We start from the raw sequence: 21,039 nt of genomic DNA on the forward strand, positions 1-21,039 counted from the left end.
AATTGGTTTAACTTAAATTTGTGCAATGTTAAACTTGTGGGGTCCTGATTTGGCCTAAATGGTCCGCTGGACCCATTAAGCAACAGTTAACTAACTAACTAACTAACCAAACTGACAGCTGCAGGACATTAGGTTGCCTTTTGATTCATACGACAGAGAGTGTTTTTACATTTAGTCAAGTTTTGACTAAAATTTTAATGTTTTAACATAGACGGGGAATCGAGGCGAGGGTCGTGGCGTGTGTGTGTGTGTGTGTGTGTGTGTGTGTGTGTGTGTGTGTGTGTGTGTGTGTGTGTGTGTGTGTGTGTGTGTGTGTGTGTGTGTGAGTAGAGCGATTCAGAGAAAACTGTTGGACCGCCCTTCATGATATCCCTGGACATTTGGTTTTCATGTTTTCAATAAATGTCTTTGATGACGTCATATCCGGCTTTTTGTGAAAGTTGAGGCCGCACTGTCATGCCCTCATTTTTCAATCAAATTAATTGGTGTGCTCGGTGCTTCTGCTCTCGGTTTTTTTTCTCTCTCTTTTTCTTCTATATTTTGTATCTCCCTCTGTGGCAATTTTATTTATTACATTTCGTATGTCTTTTTCTTTCTCCGTTTCTTCTGATTACGCGCGTCTCCGTTTCTGTCTACAGAAATGTGCTATTTTGGTTTCTGACCTCAGTCGCAAACGCGCGCGAGAAAGGAAGAGGAGGTAATTCCAAACTCGACCCCATCTCCAATTTGCTGCTCCCCCCTCCCCTCCCCTTTCAACACCCCTCCCCTTTCTCCTATGAAACGGAGGGTGATGAGCGAAGGGTGAAGAGGGGGGGGGGGTGTTGGTGGTGGCGACAAAGAAAAAGAAAAAAGAAAAAAGAATATAAAGAAAAGAAGAAGACGACTACCACAACGGAGTATAGGAAAGAGTGCAAAGCAATCAATCATTCTTGCCGGGTGAACTGGCTGGGCCTGGGTCTACTCAATTTCCGCGTCAACTGAACAGGGTCAACGGCCTGTACTGCCGTCCCTCGGCACGCGACCCACTGACACAGTCACGCCACTCTCTCTGGATCCGCCTTTAAAGTGCCAACACCCCTGGCAATGTCTTCGAATGTTAGTTCGAATAAAACTCGTGTCTTTGTGTGTGTGTGTGTGTGTGTGTGTGTGTGTGTGTGTGTGTGTGTGTGTGTGTCTTTGTGTGTGTGTGTCAGTGTGTGTGTGTGTGTCTGTGTGTGTGTGTGTGTGTGTGTGTGTGTCTTTTGTGTGTGTGTGTGTGTGTGTGTGTGTGTGTGTGTGTGTGTGTCTATGTGTGTGTGTGTGTGTGTGTGTGTCTATGTGTGTGTGTGTGTGTGTTTTGTGACTGACACAGTTACGCCACACTCTATCTCCGCCTTTAAAGTGCCAATATACCCAATGTCCTCGAATGTTCCACAACAGCTTTACTGAGTTTGAATACAACTTGTTGTAACTGCGACTGACACACTGAGTCACGCTTAACTCGCTCACTGTTAAGGTGGAATTATCTCAAGTATTCCAAAGTAGCTTAATTTACTTTAAATGCACTTCGTTTCGCTGCCACAGACACAGTGACACAACACTCTCTATCGCCGCCTTTGAAGTGGCAATTATACCCAATATTCCAGACTAGCTTTAGTTCGAATACAACTCGTTTTCTTTGCGACTAACACAGTCACGCCACGTTCTCTCACTTCGCCATTGAAAGTGGGAATATCGTCAATCTTCTCGGATGTTCCAGAACAGCTTTAGTTTGAATACAGGCTGTGGATTTTTAATACCGTACTTTCCGGGTGACAAGGCGCTTCGTTATACAAGACGCACCCCCTTCTTTTAAAAAAAAAAATTGTAATCCAGTCACCCATTGGACGCAGGGGGCCGATAGGGCGCACCAAAATGACCCAGTTTTTGCCATGAGAGGTGGTTCCCCTGTCATATCTGAGAGAGGAAACACTTCCTGCACCGGGGTCAGTGACCGACTTTAACTGAGTGAAAATATGTGTGCTCTGTGTGTGCGGCCAGATCAAAGGCATTGTGATAGCTGGGTGGCCTTGTTTATAGACACGACCTTCTTCCCAGGGGTCAATGACCCAGTTTTTGCCATGAGAGGTGGTTCCCCTGTCATATCTGAGAGAGGAAACACTTCCTGCACCGGGGTCAGTGACCGGTCAGTGACCGAGTTTAACAGAGTGGAAATCTGTGTGTGCGGCCAGATCAAAGGCAGGGCAGTACCTAGTAGCTGAAACATGCATTATCACAAGTTGTTTGACTGGTACTCAAGCGGTCTCTTTGATTTTTTTCGTATTTCATACACGGATTAGGCGCTTCGTTATACAAGACGCAGGGGTCGAACTCGAGGAAAAAGGTCGCGCCTTATGACCCGGAAAGTACGGTACATGTCTCAATGGAAGGATGCTTAAGCCTATATCACACGTACATTCCTTGGCAGGTCTGAGGTAACGTGCATGATGGTTAATTGACACAAGGCGGGATGTGGACTATTTAAAGGAAACGAATGTCAACAACCTATGATTAATTATGACTCCTCCTTCATCACTTGTGTTCCTGTGACGCAAATCATTATTTTGTAGCAGTAATAAAAAGCATTTTAACGACTCAGGCGCTGCGATCACTGATGGCGGTCGCAAAGTGCATACATTAGGAGAAGGGAGAATAGGGAAGATGGGAGAGATAGCGGGTGGGGGGAGGGGGGTATAACAAAAAGTGTGTAGCAAGGCGTTCAATACCACCCCGGGTCTATCCAAGCTTTAGCACAGGACAAGCACATCCTTCATTCTACCCTGAAGTGCTTTGAACATCCTTTCTGTACTCAGTTTTTAACACAGTTTAACATGGTGAAAAACTCTACTAGCAGAAGTTAGCACATTGTTAACACCCGTGGTCAAATAACACGAGTTATTACCATGTGCTCCTTCTTACTTCTATTATATCACACTGTGTCCAAAAACTGGATACATAAAGGGTGTTCAGAAATGGAACACTTCCGTTTACAGTGTTCAACTTAAATACATGCCAAAAATGAACATCCTGGCTACCGCGTGCACAAAGCAATTATTTTTCATTTTCTTTTTCATTTTATTGATTTTATTTTATTAGGGACATATGTATCACTTCGCTAAATCAATTGAGCAAAAGAAATCCCATTTGGTGCAGAATGCAGCCAGACAGTAGAGTTCTGGTAATTGTCCAAGAAAAGTTAACGATGCTCTTATTCCGTGCGAATGTCTGGAACGGTAGTCCCTTTAAGATGGGTAGAGCAATATAATAGTTTTAATGTTTGACAGAAAAGGTCGTAATTTAGGTCAATGGGAAATCTCTAAGGAGACTGATCCGGCCTGCAAGAAGGTTATTGATGACAGTATCGCATTACCTTGTTACTGCCTAGCCCAGGGTTGCTTCACACAAAGGCGGGGGCAAGAATTGAGGACCAAAATAGACTGCAGGAATGGCAGCTTGGTTTTCTTTGTCCTGTCCTTATTCCTGTTGGTTTCAGCTTACTCCTATATCACCAGGCAAAGCAAAGTATGTCTGGTTTCCCGGAAAGTAGGTTGACATTAGTATCTTGTTCCCTCCTTTGTCTGTGTGTTTTTGACTCAGTACCCTACTTCGTGGACATGGCTGCGTGTACTTTTGTCTGGTTGTGACCTTTACGAACAAAGATGTGACCCAAATTGCTCTCACAATTGACTTATCTTCCTCCGTAGCTGTCTTCCTTCATCATGGTTCATACAGAGCCTTTCTCGTTGCAAAACTCACAAGCATATATAGAAAGCACGATCACGTGACAATAGACGATGATTCGAAATAAATCTGTCAAGTTTTCATAGGTTGTGGAAGAGGTGCGTTCCATTGTTTCCATGGAAACATCGAGGCAAGCATGCAATGTCACGACGTTGTGTAGCTTGCCCCAGTGTTTTTCCTTGCTTTCCCATCGAAACACTGAGGCAAGCTACACAATCCATAAAAACCCCGACACAGTTGTTTCGTCCAGAATTCGTGTTTTGACTAATCTTCTTCTGTAGCAGTCTTCCTTCATAATGCTTCATGCAGAGCCTTTTTCACTGCAAAACTCGCACGAACATAGACACAACAATCGGGTTACAATATCAGTAACACGTGCGGCTAGTGCTTTGAAACGTTAGCAAAAAATGAATGTACCGTCTTCGGACCGAAGGGGGAGCATATCGTCTTTGGTTTCATATTTATTGACCAAGGCCGACAAAAGTCGATATGCCCCCCGAGGACCGACAAAAAAGCTGGTCTGACAACAAACCTCCAAACATAGTTGTTGTCATCATTTTGGTGGTGAGAAAATAAGTGCACAATCAACACAGGGTGCCATGCTTTGAAACACGAGTATCGTTTTGATAACCACACGAGTTCCGTTTTGATAATCACTGGCAATCAAAGCTGGCGTGTGAAAGCAACTTTCTGTGTTTTTGAGTTCATAAAATGTTGGGATGAATATGTCAGGTTTGAGGATGCACAGTTCTGTAGGTTCATCTCAGTATTCCACCCCTCGGCTTTCAGTTGTAAATATTAAGCTTAGTGGTCGAATGTGGAAGCTACGTTGGGTCAAAGGTCACAGAAGATTTGCGTCGTGCAGCGAAGGAAAGAATCGCGATCTTGTTTCCGACCCAGTGCCTCTTTGTTTTTCATTAGACCTGTCATTCTGCTTGCTCGGCTTTGTTAGATGTTTGCATGTCTTGTTGCTATTTTCTTTGCTTTTATTATTATTTCTTATTTGCGCTTCGTTTATCGATACAACGTCTTGTGCACGGGTCAAAATGTGTGTGTCAGGGGTCAATTGGTTTGACTTGAACTTGACGTTCGTGTTTCTTCGAACGTCTGTGTATCAAAACACAGATACACGCACTCCATGGCTTTGTAAGAAGACAAAACATATCGGTATGTTTCATTTGTTTGTGATGAATTTATGACCATTCATAAAGTAGTTTTGTTTTTTGTTTACTTTTGCCAGTTTGCCAGTTCGTTTTTGGAACTTTGCAAAGCAGTGTCGTGTCGTCTGTTTAGGTCTGGGGAAACGCCAATGAAAAGCGCCGAAGAATCCCCGAGCGTTTCTATTGGGTTTGCTTTTGATTATCCATGTATAACCTGCTTCCTGCAACTATGGTAACCGGGGATTTATTGCATGGGGAACATGAGATTTATTTCCCAGGTGCTTGTGAATGAAAACTCGTGAAAATGATGACAATATTAATTTTTGTATCGTCTCTTCAGCAGTTAATTCTATCGGAGACCGGCATCCCCTCGTAAAAAGAAATAAGCGACAGTTTCGACCAAAGAAAGTGCAGAAAGGTGAAGGAGTGTCCGCAATGTAGGTCGTGTGGCTATCTTGGCCAACCCGGAACATCATCACTCGGTCCTCATGGCCAGCTTTTTGTCCTAGTGTGCTCTTGCTTCGGGTTGGCCAGAATAGCCACACGACCTGACAGGGGCGGATCCAGGGGGGGTTTCCGGGGTTTCCGGCCCCGCCTAGCCTAATTTTTTTTAATTGAGAATAAAGAAAAAATGATGGCTCAGATTGCACCAGATTGCTCAATTTTCCTTGGTTCTTATCAAAATGTTCTGGGAGGCATGCCCCCGGACCCCCCTAGGAGCCGGCCTTTGTCTTCTAAGTGCCGGTTTTGGAAAGTAGTTGGGTAATTGTTGGCTCAGGTTACACCAGATCGATCAATTGTCCTTGTTTTGATCCAAATAATATTTGTCTTCTTAAATTTACATTTTGGAAAGTGTATTTGGGGAAGTCTCTTGGCTCAGATTAGACCAATTACTCCATTTTATTTGTTTTTATCAACATTGCCCGCGGACCCCCCTAGGAGGTTCGAACGCTTCGCGCCCTCAACAAAACGCTTCGCATCGTCGAATTGTCCCCAAAAGAAATGTGGAAACCTCCCCTAAAAATGATGTGATCCGCCCCTGACCTACATTGCGGACACTCCATCACCCCGTGTGGGTGTCCCCCTGTTCCATTTCCACCATGACCCCGGCCCCAGCTCATCTCTCCCTGTTCCATTTCCACCATGACCCCGGCCCCAGCTCATCTCTCCCTGTTCCATTTCCACCATGACCCCGGCCCCAGCTCATCTCCCCCTGTTCCATTTCCACCATGACCCCGGCCCCAGCTCATCTCTCCCTGTTCCATTTCCACCATGACCCCGGCCCCAGCTCATCTCCCCCTGTTCCATTTCCACCATGACCCCGGCCCCAGCTCATCTCCCCCTGTTCCATTTCCACCATGACCCCTGCCCCAGCTCATCTCCCCCTGTTCCATTTCCACCATGACCCCGCCCCCAGCTCATCTCTCCCTGTTCCATTTCCACCATGACCCCTGCCCCAGCTCATCTCCCCCTGTTCCCTTTCCACCATGACCCCGGCCCCAGCTCATCTCCCCCTGTTCCATTTCCACCATGACCCCTGCCCCAGCTCATCTCCCCCTGTTCCATTTCCACCATGACCCCTGCCCCAGCTCATCTCCCCCTGTTCCATTTCCACCATGACCCCTGCCCCAGCTCATCTCCCCCTGTTCCATTTCCACCATGACCCCGGCCCCAGCTCATCTCCCCCTGTTCCATTTCCACCATGACTCCGGCCCCAGCTCATCTCCCACTGGGCCAGGCACACTTTACTTGCCCCTTGCGCATCCCAGATAGTTTGCCGCATTTGTGTGTGTCGTAATTTGTAACTGTTTTTCTCCATGCCCGCAGAGGGCCCGAGATTGAATTAAAACCCTGTAACCTGCACGCGCAGTCACTTGGTGAATCTGTTGGCCTTCCGATTGGAATGGGCTGGGGTCACACAATTATTCTGGGTCCTGAAATCCAAGAAATACGAATACTGTGGACACCACGATGGCAACATTTCGGGCCCGGAACATTATTGTAGAGTCCGAACATTGATGTCGTGGAACACTATAATCATTAGAAAAAAAGAAATCGGATTATTTTGAACGTTAAACATTACCATGAGATCGGACAGTTTGGGAACTGAACACAATTGGATCTGAACATTTTAGGTTTTTATTAGAGCAATATAGGTCGTGATGACACATGAGACTGGACCATTATGGGGGCTGAAGACACACAGCCGTGCACCTACAATGACTTCAGGGATGTTTCAATGTCACTATGGCTGCGCCTTTTTCTTCTTTTTCTTAAAGAAATATAATTTATGTAAACCTGTTCTCCTTTCACCCCACTTCAGGTCTCCTCTAGCAGCCGGCAGCGAGCTGTCTACATCCCCCCCCCCCCCCCCTGCATTTTTATTTTTTATTTTCATACAAAGCCGGGTTTTCCCGTGTAACATGCCCCTAATGGCTTTGCCGTGAGGGCGTAAAACTTACATTTTCTCTCTCTCCTTTCAACCCCCCCACCCCACCCCTCCCCCCCTTTCCCCGCCTCCATATGCTATCGTGTTAAAAATAAAAGCCTTGACAACTTGATTGTCTTCGGCTTCTTCTGCGTTCATGGTCTGAAACTCTCGTGTTTTAGCACGAGTTGATTTTTACGTTTATGACCGTTTTAACCCCGCCATTTGGGCAGCCATAAGCCGCTTAACCTGATTGTAATTGTGATTGTAATGTTTTAAGTCCTAAATTAAACGTTCTAATAACTTACCATTCTTGATTTTTTGATAACGTGACGAAGCTAAAATGCCATAGTTTATAAACGTAACCCCTGTTACATACACTGTAATCCTTAACCCGATTCTTTCTTCAACCCTAAGACCGAACTCTACCTTACCACGCGTCATCCCTGTGTACTCCACGGTCTCTGACTTACCATTCTTGGCTTTTGATTCTTGACAACGTGACGAAGCTAATGGGCATGAGTTATATACCCTGCAAAGAAGCTTATCCCCTCACGACCCTTTCCCAGACCCCCCCCCCCCCCCTACCACCACCACCACCATACTCGTCTTACTTCCTAGAGGCGCGTCCCTGACTTCTCTGCGAACTCAAGAACCAGATTAAAATTGCGTGGTGTGCATCACAACTCTTGTGTCTGACAGGAAAAATAGCACACAACTGCTAAAGCAACGTGGGGGGAAAACCGACTATGGTGGGGGGGGGGGGGTGAACGGAAGTGGGGGCGGGGTGGAGGCTGTCTGAAAATTATTTTCAAGTTTCCTTCTCATCCATATCGTGTGACATAATTAATGAACTGTCAAAACGAGCAAAAGGTTTACTGTCGGCTTTGAAAACAGAAAAATGCTTTGCCTGCTTGGTGTGGGTGCATTTCCACAAGGTCGCAATGCGAAAAAAGATATATTCTTGTACCAATTTGTTTTGTTTTTAATTTTTTATTTTTTTTAGCCTTTCAGTTTCATGTGTCCTTTTTCCCCCAAAAGAAGGAAAACCCAAAGAGTTATTTCCGGTGGCGTAAAAGGTAAACCCCCCCCTCCCTCTCCGACCGACCCACCCCCTTTCTAGCTTTTCTGTTCTTTCTGTTTTTCTTTTACATGTCCGTTTTTCCTTTTTCCTCCAAATGATGGAAAAACCCAAAGAACAATTTTCGGTGGAATAAAAAGCTTTACCGTGTGGCAGTGACCGCCCATCCTATCCAAAAATATGTGTATGTTGTGTGTGGATTTATAACAAGCTCAATATCACGAAAAACCGTGTTATGCAAATCAAGTTCATTTGACTTGTGTTACCAAGACAACATGTCACGTCAATGCTGTCTTTGGGGTTTCGGTCAGCCTAGTATTTACTAGTCGTGGCGAAACAAAATGCAGTTTGTTCAGTTTCATTCTGTGAGGCCCACATATTGACTAAATGTATTGATTTTGCTTTACGCGACTTGGTTTATTTTTCCTGTTCATTTTTTCTCTCCGACGTTTTCCCTCATGTGTCTTCCTGTCTGTCAATGATATTGATAAACTTGAATTTAACAAGTTTTGAATTCACATGTTCTTAATCATATATTCATTCCGCCATGAAATGTGGGATTATGTGAACACTATAATTATAAGAGAATCTAATAGAAATTAGAATGAAAGTAGGGCGGGGATGTAGCTCAGTCGGTAGCGCGCTGGATTTGTATCCAGTTGGCCGCTGCCAGCGTGAGTTCGTCCCCACGTTCGGCGAGAGATTTATTTCTCAAGAGTCAACTTTGTGTGCAGACTCCCCTCGGTGTCCGAACACCCCCGTGTGTACACGCAAGCACAAGACCAAGTGCGCACGAAAAAGATCCTGTAATCCATGTCAGAGTTCGGTGGGTTATAGAAACACGAAAATACCCAGCATGCTTCCTCCGAAAGCGGCGTATGGCTGCCCTAATGGCGGGGTAAAAACGGTCATGCACGTAAAAGCCGTGGCAGTTTCAGCCCATGAACGAACAAACAAACAAACAAGAATGAAAGTCGCTTGTTCATTCCAATCCTTGTTATTCTCTCTTGTGCTAGGAGGCTGGTTCCGCACAATTCTCACTTACTCTATTACACATGTCGTCTGCATTTAGAGCGCTTACTTCCCTTTGTTTTATCAGGCACTTTTTGTAAGTTTTTAGTTTGTTGTGATCCTTTGTAAGTATTTCGTGGTGTTGTCATGAGTGTTAAATGAATCACATTGTGTTTAAGCCAAGTAAGCTTGTCGGCTCAAATGAAAATAATACAGACATTTGATATAGTTTAAATGCGACATCATGATATGCTGTCTTTTTACATTTAGTCAAGTTTTGACTAAATGTTTTAACGTATAGGGGGGAATCGAGACGAGGGTCGTGGTGTATGTGCGTGCGTGTGTGTGTGTGTGTGTCTGTGTGTGTGTGTGTAGAGCGATTCAGACCGATCTTTATGAAATTTGACATGAGAGTTCCTGGATATGAAATCCCCGAACGTTTTTTTCATTTTTTTGATAAATGTCTTTGATGACGTCATATCCGGCTTTTCGTGAAAGTTGAGGCGGCACTGTCACGCCCTCATTTTTTAACCAAATTGGTTGAAATTTTGGTCAAGTAATCTTCGACGAAGCCCGGACTTCGGTATTGCATTTCAGCTTGGTGGCTTAAAAGTTAATTAATGACTTTGGTCATTAAAAATCTGAAAATTGTAAACAAAAATAAAAATTTATAAAACGATCCAAATTTACGTTCATCTTATTCTCCATCATTTTCTGATTCCTAAAACATATAAATATGTTATATTTGAATTAAAAACAAGCTCTGGAAATTAAATATACAAAAATTATTATCAAAATTAAATTGTCGAAATCAATTTAAAAACACTTTCATCTTATTCCTTGTCGGTTCCTGATTCCAAAAACATATAGATATATGTTTGGATTAAAAACACGCTCAGAAAGTTAAAACAAAGAGAGGTACCGAAAAGCGTGCTATCCTTCTTAGCGCAACTGCTACCCCGCTCTTCTTGTCAATTTCACTGCCTTTGCCATGAGCGGTGGACTGACGATGCTACGAGTATACGCTCTTGCTGAAAAATGGCATTGCGTTCAGTTTCATTCTGTGAGTTCGACAGCTACTTGACTAAATGTTGTATTTTCGCCTTACGCGACTTGTTATTCTGATACCATTCCTAGTTTTTGGCATTTTACATGTATACACAAATGATGTTACGAAATTCTGTGGAATTTAGCGGCAACTGTCCCCACTACAAGGTGAATGTGTGTGTGTGTGTGTGTGTGTGTGTGTGTGTGTGTGTGTGTGTGTGTGTGTGTGTGTGTGTGTGTGTGTGTTGTCTACGTGCAAACAGACAGACAATCCAATAAACATAGAGAAATGCAAACACACATACACACCAAAACACAAACAGAAAGAGAGCGTACAACAAACAGAAAGAGAGCGTCCAACAAACAGAAAGAGAGCGTCCAACAAACAGAAAGAGAGCGTCCAACAAACAGAAAGAGAGCGTCCAACAAACAGAAAAAGAGCGTCCAACAAACAGAAAGAGAGCGTCCAACAAACAGAAAGAGAACGTCCAACAAACAGAAAGAGAAAGTCCAACAAACAGAAAAAGAGCGTTCAACAAACAGAAAGAGAGCGTCCAACAAACAGAAAGAGAGCGTCCAACAAACAGAAAGAGAGCGTCCAACAAACAGAAAGAGAACGTCCAACAAACAGAAAGAGAACGTCCAACAAACAGAAAGAGAGCGTCCAACAAACAGAAAGAGAACGTCCAACAAACAGAAAGAGAGCGTCCAACAAACAGAAAGAGAGCGTCCAACAAACAGAAAGAGAACGTCCAACAAACAGAAAGAGAGCGTCCAACAAACAGAAAGAGAGCGTCCAACAAACAGAAAGAGAGCGTCCAACAAACAGAAAGAGAACGTCCAACAAACAGAAAGAGAGCGTCCAACAAACAGAAAGAGAGCGTCCAACAAACAGAAAGAGAGCGTCCAACAAACAGAAAGAGAGCGTCCAACAAACAGAAAGAGAACGTCCAACAAACAGAAAGAGAACGTCCAACAAACAGAAAGAGAGCGTCCAACAAACAGAAAGAGAGCGTCCAACAAACAGAAAAAGAGCGTTCAACAAACAGAAAGAGAGCGTCCAACAAACAGAAAGAGAAAGTCCAACAAACAGAAAGAGAGCGTCCAACAAACAGAAAGAGAGCGTCCAACAAACAGAAAGAGAACGTCCAACAAACAGAAAGAGAACGTCCAACAAACAGAAAGAGAGCGTCCAACAAACAGAAAGAGAGCGTCCAACAAACAGAAAGAGAGCGTCCAACAAACAGAAAGAGAACGTCCAACAAACAGAAAGAGAACGTCCAACAAACAGAAAGAGAGCGTCCAACAAACAGAAAGAGAGCGTCCAACAAACAGAAAGAGAGCGTCCAACAAACAGAAAGAGAGCGTCCAACAAACAGAAAGAGAGCGTCCAACAAACAGAAAGAGAGCGTCCAACAAACAGAAAGAGAGCGTCCAACAAACAGAAAGAGAGCGTCCAACAAACAGAAAGAGAGCGTCCAACAAACAGAAAGAGAGCGTCCAACAAACAGAAAGAGAGCGTCCAACAAACAGAAAGAGAGCGTCCAACAAACAGAAAGAGAGCGTCCAACAAACAGGAAGAGAGCGTCCAACAAACAGAAAGAGAGCGTCCAACAAACAGAAAGAGAGCGTCCAACAAACAGAAAGAGAACGTCCAACAAACAGAAAGAGAGCGTCCAACAAACAGAAAGAGAGCGTCCAACAAACAGAAAGAGAGCGTCCAACAAACAGAAAGAGAGCGTCCAACAAACAGAAAGAGAGCGTCCAACAAACAGAAAGAGAGCGTCCAACAAACAGAAAGAGAGCGTCCAACAAACAGAAAGAGAACGTCCAACAAACAGAAAGAGAACGTCCAACAAACAGAAAGAGAACGTCCAACAAACAGAAAGAGAGCGTCCAACAAACAGAAAGAGAGCGTCCAACAAACAGAAAGAGAACGTCCAACAAACAGAAAGAGAGCGTCCAACAAACAGAAAGAGAGCGTCCAACAAACAGAAAGAGAACGTCCAACAAACAGAAAGAGAACGTCCAACAAACAGAAAGAGAACGTCCAACAAACAGAAAGAGAACGTCCAACAAACAGAAAGAGAACGTCCAACAAACAGAAAGAGAACGTCCAACAAACAGAAAGAGAAAGTCCAACAAACAGAAAGAGAACGTCCAACAAACAGAAAGAGAGCGTCCAACAAACAGAAAGAGAGCGTCCAACAAACAGAAAGAGAGCGTCCAACAAACAGAAAGAGAACGTCCAACAAACAGAAAGAGAGCGTCCAACAAACAGAAAGAGAGCGTCCAACAAACAGAAAGAGAACGTCCAACAAACAGAAAGAGAACGTCCAACAAACAGAAAGAGAACGTCCAACAAACAGAAAGAGAACGTCCAACAAACAGAAAGAGAACGTCCAACAAACAGAAAGAGAACGTCCAACAAACAGAAAGAGAACGTCCAACAAACAGAAAGAGAGCGTCCAACAAACAGAAAGAGAGCGTCCAACAAACAGAAAGAGAACGTCCAACAAACAGAAAGAGAGCGTCCAACAAACAGAAAGAGAGCGTCCAACAAACAGAAAGAGAGCGTCCAACAAACAGAAAGAGAGCGTCCAACAAACAGAAAGAGAGCGTCCAACAAACAGAAAGAGAGCGTCCAACAAACAGAAAGAGAGCGTACAACAAACAGAAAGAGAGCGTCCAACAAACAGAAAGAGAGCGTCCAACAAACAGAAAGAGAGCGTCCAACAAACAGAAAGAGAACGTCCAACAAACAGAAAGAGAGCGTCCAACAAACAGAAAGAGAGCGTCCAACAAACAGAAAGAGAGCGTCCAACAAACAGAAAGAGAGCGTCCAACAAACAGAAAGAGAACGTCCAACAAACAGAAAGAGAGCGTCCAACAAACAGAAAGAGAGCGTCCAACAAACAGAAAGAGAGCGTCCAACAAACAGAAAGAGAGCGTCCAACAAACAGAAAGAGAGCGTCCAACAAACAGAAAGAGAGCGTCCAACAAACAGAAAGAGAGCATCCAACAAACAGAAAGAGAGCGTCCAACAAACAGAAAGAGAGCGTCCAACAAACAGAAAGAGAGCGTCCAACAAACAGAAAGAGAGCGTCCAACAAACAGAAAGAGAGCGTCCAACAAACAGAAAGAGAGCGTCCAACAAACAGAAAGAGAGCGTCCAACAAACAGAAAGAGAGCGTCCAACAAACAGAAAGAGAGCGTCCAACAAACAGAAAGAGAGCGTCCAAAAAAACAGAAAGAGAGCGTCCAACAAACAGAAAGAGAGCGTCCAACAAACAGAAAGAGAGCGTCCAACAAACAGAAAGAGAGCGTCCAACAAACAGAAAGAGAGCGTCCAACAAACAGAAAGAGAACGTCCAACAAACAGAAAGAGAGCGTCCAACAAACAGAAAGAGAGCGTCCAACAAACAGAAAGAGAACGTCCAACAAACAGAAAGAGAACGTCCAACAAACACAAAGAGAGCGTCCAACAAACAGAAAGAGAGCGTCCAACAAACAGAAAGAGAACGTCCAACAAACAGAAAGAGAACGTCCAACAAACAGAAAGAGAGCGTCCAACAAACAGAAAGAGAACGTCCAACAAACAGAAAGAGAACGTCCAACAAACAGAAAGAGAACGTCCAACAAACAGAAAGAGAACGTCCAACAAACAGAAAGAGAACGTCCAACAAACAGAAAGAGAACGTCCAACAAACAGAAAGAGAACGTCCAACAAACAGAAAGAGAGCGTCCAACAAACAGAAAGAGAACGTCCAACAAACAGAAAGAGAACGTCCAACAAACAGAAAGAGAACGTCCAACAAACAGAAAGAGAACGTCCAACAAACAGAAAGAGAGCGTCCAACAAACAGAAAGAGAACGTCCAACAAACAGAAAGAGAACGTCCAACAAACAGAAAGAGAGCGTCCAACAAACAGAAAGAGAGCGTCCAACAAACAGAAAGAGAGCGTCCAACAAACAGAAAGAGAGCGTCCAACAAACAGAAAGAGAGCGTCCAACAAACAGAAAGAGAGCGTCCAACAAACAGAAAGAGAGCGTCCAACAAACAGAAAGAGAGCGTCCAACAAACAGAAAGAGAGCGTCCAACAAACAGAAAGAGAGCGTCCAACAAACAGAAAGAGAGCGTCCAACAAACAGAAAGAGAGCGTCCAACAAACAGAAAGAGAGCGTCCAACAAACAGAAAGAGAGCGTCCAACAAACAGAAAGAGAGCGTCCAACAAACAGAAAAAGAGCGTCCAACAAACAGAAAGAGAACGTCCAACAAACAGAAAGAGAGCGTCCAACAAACAGAAAGAGAACGTCCAACAAACAGAAAGAGAGCGTCCAACAAACAGAAAGAGAGCGTCCAACAAACAGAAAGAGAGCGTCCAACAAACAGAAAGAGAGCGTCCAACAAACAGAAAGAGAGCGTCCAACAAACAGAAAGAGAGCGTCCAACAAACAGAAAGAGAGCGTCCAACAAACAGAAAAAGAGCGTCCAACAAACAGAAAGAGAACGTCCAACAAACAGAAAGAGAGCGTCCAACAAACAGAAAGAGAGCGTCCAACAAACAGAAAGAGAGCGTCCAACAAACAGAAAGAGAACGTCCAACAAACAGAAAGAGAACGTCCAACAAACAGAAAGAGAACGTCCAACAAACAGAAAGAGAAAGTCCAACAAACAGAAAGAGAGCGTCCAACAAACAGAAAGAGAGCGTCCAACAAACAGAAAAAGAGCGTCCAACAAACAGAAAGAGAACGTCCAACAAACAGAAAGAGAGCGTCCAACAAACAGAAAGAGAGCGTCCAACAAACAGAAAGAGAGCGTCCAACAAACAGAAAGAGAACGTCCAACAAACAGAAAGAGAACGTCCAACAAACAGAAAGAGAGCGTCCAACAAACAGAAAGAGAGCGTCCAACAAACAGAAAGAGAGCGTCCAACAAACAGAAAGAGAGCGTCCAACAAACAGAAAAAGAGCGTTCAACAAACAGAAAGAGAGCGTCCAACAAACAGAAAGAGAGCGTCCAACAAACAGAAAGAGAGCGTCCAACAAACAGAAAGAGAGCGTTCAACAAACAGAAAGAGAGCGTCCAACAAACAGAAAAAGAGCGTCCAACAAACAGAAAGAGAGCGTTCAACAAACAGAAAGAGAGCGTCCAACAAACAGAAAGAGAAAGTCCAACAAACAGAACGTAACCTGCTTACCTGGGTGAGCAGCGAATCGTTGTTATTGGTCGGTTTGCTTATTTCCCTTTCTTTCACTTCCGGTTTTGGTATTACTCCGTTGGTGGCCATGACTTTGTCCGTCAAGGTCACGTTCTTTGAGGTATAGCTCACCGGACACACCTCGTCATGCTTGAACGCCTTTGCAGAAAGTTTGCAGCCCATGTCTCGTGCCTTCTTTGCCACGGGCACGTCAAGATACGATGTTCCACGGGAAAAGACACTCGACAGTGGTGCGCCGTTTTCCCCCAGACAGATACCTCGCCTAAGACAACGACAGACATCAAAGTTAGGCTCACCTAAATCAGTAAGTGACGATTGAAGAAGTAGGTAATACAAGTTTGAACACTGAAGCACAAAGGCTCGAATAAGCACAAACTCAGCAATCATCTTCATCGCTTGTAAAATCACACACGCGGTCATTCGAATCCCGCTGAACTCGATCAGGTCCAAAATGAGTCACTTCCCTTCGGGTATCATTCTCTCCCGTCGCTAGCTGTGAAGCGAAGATTATCAGAATGCGGTCTTTCGCAGTTTTGACGAATGCCAGCTCGGGTAACCGACTGAAACCAGCCGGTAACTGCACAGTATCAAATGCATTCAACGGCACAATCCTGGAAACAAAAAGACAAAAGGGGACTCGTTTCGCACATTAATATCATGACACGATTTTCGGTGGCAGAAGGTTTGATGAGCAGTAAACAGGCACTCGCAAAGTTTGTGTCAAAAAGTCAGGTTTTTTAATGAAAACGTCGGAGTAATGGGATAAAAAGCTTACACACCTCGTCCTGAATATCGTGCATATTTTCCCTCGGGTCGCGAGGTAATACCTGAAAATCAACCCTAGGGAAAATATGCACGATATTCAGAACTCGGAGTGTGTAACCTATATTTATTCTGGACTCGCAACGAAATATACAAACAAATGACAATGAACAACGTTTCGACCTAATGGTCTTCAACAGGTTAAAAAAAAAATGAAAACAACAATACAAATATCAAAACGACTTATCAGAGAAAATGATGTCCTCCAAGCGCAAAAGAAGGGGGAAGGGAAATAAATCAAAAAGAAAAATGAGCAATGAAAAATGAAACCAAAACGAAACAAATCAGAATAATAACGCTTGAAGGGCCTGAAGTTGAAAGAAAGAGAGAGAGAGAGAGAGAGAGAGAGAGAGAGAGAGAGAGAGAGAGAGAGAGAGAGAGAGAGAGAGAGAGAGTGTCAACAATACCTGCGACACGACTGCCAACTAGTCTCGGCCCGCTCAAAGTAACAATGACCGAGACTTTCAGCAATTCCTTCGCGTGACGTCTAACCCTCTTACGCCATAATGTGACGTCTTCAAATGACCCCCCCGCGGGTTAGGGGGAAGAATTTACCCGATGCTCCCCAGCATGTCGTAAGAGGCGACTAACGGATTCTGTTTCTCCTTTTACCCTTGTTAAGTGTCTCTTGTATAGAATATAGTCCATGTTTGTAAAGATTTTAGTCAAGCAGTATGTAAGAAATGTTAAGTCCTTTGTACTGGAAACTTGCATTCTCCCAGTAAGGTCATACATTGTACTACGTTGCAAGCCCCTGGAGCAATTTTTTGATTAGTGCTTTTGTGAACAAGAAACAATTAACAAGTGGCTCTATCCCATCCCCCTCCCCCCCCTTTCCCCGTCGCGATATAACCTTCGTGGTTGAAAACGACGTTTAACACCAAATAAAGAAGAAGTCTTCAAATGACGAAATGTTAAAGTTTCTACCACAGACATACACACGCACGCACGTATGTGCGTGTGACGTCTTCAAATGACGAAATGTTAAAGTTTCTACCACATACATACATACGCACGCACAGACAGACAAAAGTTACGAACGCAAAGGCTACACTTCGTCAGCCAAAAACCAAAGGATTACTGTACTCACCGATACAAAGGCGACACAAGACGATTACGAATTTTTGCTTCTGGAAGCTTCATCAGTAAAAGAACACAAAAGACAACAAAAAGGAGACGCAACACGGAACATCCCCTCCATTTTCTTTCAAACCCTGTTCGTTCCGTGTTGCTTCTGCTTTTTGTTGTCTTTTGTGTTCTTTTCCTGATGAAGCTTCCAGAAGCGAAAATTCGTAATCGTCTTGTGTCGTCTTTGTATCGGTGAGTACAGTAATCCTTTGTTTTTTTTAACAATTACTTATTTAGCACATGAGCTTCTAAATAATGATTATTTAGCTAAAACTGGTGAAAAAAACATGAAAAAGTATCCAAATAATTATTTGACAAACGGAATGCCATACGCTTCAAACTTGTATACATACGGATTACGATTCCTATCCCCAGTTTCTCATGTTGGTAACCACTGGCTATTTGTCAGATGTGTCGTTTTCCCACATTTGAACGATTCTGTAGTGCGAGCCGGTCAAAATGCCCTATAGTTGTCAAACCACGTTCTCTTTTTCCGCGCAAACTGTTTTGCGTTCCGGACCGGAACACACTTCGGAGATGATCATTGACTATTTCTGATTGGACAATGATGCCAACGCCCACATGACCCAGCTACAATGTCAAGGTCGGAAAGTCGTGAATTGCATAAGCGGGCAGAACAGTGGGAAAAGGGTCAACTCACTATGTGACTCAACGCACGTAGGCGCTGGTCAGTGTAGCTACAGTTGACTGAACAACAACAATAGTCTAGCAGGCTACCAACTATGACGCCTGGGCAGAACGAAGGCCACTGTACACACAAAGGTACACGCGAACGCATAAGACCAAGCACGCATACCCCGAAATCGAGAATACCTGTCCAAATGGAGTGGGGTGGGGGGGGGGCAGTCGTCAAAAGTTGAAACGAATAAACTGATTTGAAACTCAAAAAAACTCGTGTGTGTGTGTGTGTGTGTGTGCGCGAGTGTGTGTGTATGTGTGTGTGTTTATATGTGTGTGTGTGTACGTACTTGCGTGTATGTGTGTGTGTGTATGTGTGTGTTTATATGTGTGTTTGTGTGTGTGTTTATATGTGTGTTTGTGTGTGTATGTATTTGCGTGTACGTGTGTGTGTGTGCCTATGTCTGTCGGAGTCTGTACGTGTCTGTCTTTGTGTCTCAGTGTGTCCGTGTTTTAGAATGATTCATTCTGCAACAATCTAAAGTTCCTATTTCCCATGTGGAAAAGTTGTATGTACATGTTTCATTAGGGGATTCAGAATGGCACTTTCTTCATTCCAAAACACTGCCAGGTGACAGTACAGATGTTGGCGTGAAATCACATTGCAACGCTGGCAACCCCTTTTATTAATATATTGACAGGTGTGTATTTAGCACCGTAAAAAGTAGAAAAACTTTCTTTCTTTATTTGGTGTTTAACGTCGTTTTCAACCACGAAGGTTATATCGCGACGAGGGAAAGGGGGGAGATGGGATAGGGGAAAGGGGGGAGATGGGATAGAGCCACTTGTTAAGTGTTTCTTGTTCACAAAAGCACTAATCAAAAAATTGCTCCAGGGGCTTGCAACGTAGTACAATATATGACCTTACTGGGAGAATGCAAGTTTCCAGTACAAAGGACTAAACATTTCTTACATACTGCTTGACTAAAATCTTTACAAACATTGACTATATTCTATACAAGAACCACTTAACAAGGGTAAAAGGAGAAACAGAATCCGTTAGTCGCCTCATACGACATGCGGGGTGCAGAGAAATAAGGATGTGGAAAAGAAGACTTTTGGTAAGTGAAATAAAGGTGATGGATCCAGTCAGGTAGAAATAAGACAACAAGAAAAGAATTGGAAAACTGCAGGGAATAGTAGGGAGAGTTTTCTTGGAAGGAAATATAGGTGAAAGGACTGGTAAGGCAGAAATAAGACAAAAGAAGAAAAGAAACAGAACCGTTAGTCGCCTCTTACGACATGCTGGGTAGCATCGGGTAAATTCTTTCTAGTCCCAACCAATATGGGACTCCCCCTAACCCGCGGGGGGTAAAAAGTAGAAAAAGAATGTCCATATTTCTTGTTATGAAAAAAAGGTTCTGCGAATGATGTAAGTTTATTTTCGTGTAAGGTAACCGTCCGTCCAACAGAAAGTGTTCTAAACGCATAACCCTAAGTGGACAAACATCTACATCAAGAAATGTCTCTTTCTCGTGAGCTGCTGAAAAAGCTCTAAGGTCTCGCTGATTGGTAGACACAACGAAAGAAAGAAAGAAGCTGATTGGTAGACACAACGAAAGAAAGAAAGAAGCTGATTGGTAGACACAACGAAAGAAAGAAAGAAGCTGATTGGTAGACACAACGAAAGAAAGAAAGAAGCTGATTGGTAGACACAACGAAAGAAAGAAAGAAGCTGATTGGTAGACACAACGAAAGAAAGAAAGAAGCTGATTGGTAGACACAACGAAAAAAAAAAAAAAAAGCTGATTGGTAGACACAACGAAAGAAAGAAAGAAACTGATTGGTAGACACAACGAAAGAAAGAAAGAAGCTGATTGGTAGACACAACGAAAGAAAGAAAGAAGCTGATTGGTAGACACAACGAAAGAAAGAAAGAAGCTGATTGGTAGACACAACGAAAGAAAGAAAGAAGGACGGAGAGAAAGACAGAAATCCAAAAACAGACAGACCATTAACGTTCCAAAATTCAGAATAAAAAAAAAACCAAGAATTGTAGGTTATTGGAACGTTTCATCATTGACAGAGCAAAGCGTCACATTTACACCACGTTAAGTAGACAGACAGACAGACAAACTTATGATACACATATTAACTGATCTCAAAATCGTCGATGAATCTTGCTTGCAAAATGCCGGCATTTTGAGAGAAGTTCATTATGTGTATCATAATTGTCTGTCTGTCTGTCTGTCTGTCTGTCTGTCTGTCTGTCTGTTTGTCTGTCTGTCTGTCTGTCTGTCTTCTTACAAGACCACTTTGTCGACGTACTGTTTTAGTGGGGCTCGTATGTTGCAGACGCACTCATAAATCATTCACATCTTGCAACAAACATCATACTTTGTGGTATTGTTCCTTATAATTATTTAAGGGATTTCAGATACAGAGCCACTTCAGAAATCGTTTTTTTTGTCTTTGATAGGGAATAAAAGGCTGCATTTACAGCAGACGAAATTCGTACCAAAAGCGCTCAGCAGTAAATATTCCCAACTCAGCAAATGTAAAATTCAATGGTTTACCATGCACCAGAAGTTGTCTGCTGATAACACATGCATGACATAAATACTCTTAAGGGTATTTTTGTGTTCTGGTATTTAATTTGATCGTTTTTAGAATTTTATATATCCGCAGCATGAAAATTCAAGATGGCGGCCTCCGCAACATTGCGTGTTTTGATTTGAGCG

The 21,039-nt window shown here is 43.4% G+C and overlaps 1 protein-coding gene across 2 annotated transcripts in view; it reads right to left on the reverse strand.

Annotated features, from left to right (window-relative positions):
* LOC138976711 (sulfotransferase 1C2-like) overlaps positions 1 to 21,039 on the reverse strand; it is a 99,006-nt gene that overhangs the window by 15,304 nt on the left and 62,663 nt on the right. For both annotated transcript variants that reach the window (XM_070349583.1, XM_070349582.1), the window contains exon 2: positions 15,689 to 15,971. In XM_070349583.1, coding sequence (XP_070205684.1) covers positions 15,689 to 15,871 — 183 coding nt within the window. In that variant the 5' untranslated portion in view covers positions 15,872 to 15,971. The remainder of the gene's footprint in view (positions 1 to 15,688; positions 15,972 to 21,039) is intronic.

This window comes from Littorina saxatilis, linkage group LG9 (genome assembly GCF_037325665.1).
Source record: "Littorina saxatilis isolate snail1 linkage group LG9, US_GU_Lsax_2.0, whole genome shotgun sequence".
Taxonomy (NCBI): domain Eukaryota; kingdom Metazoa; phylum Mollusca; class Gastropoda; order Littorinimorpha; family Littorinidae; genus Littorina; species Littorina saxatilis.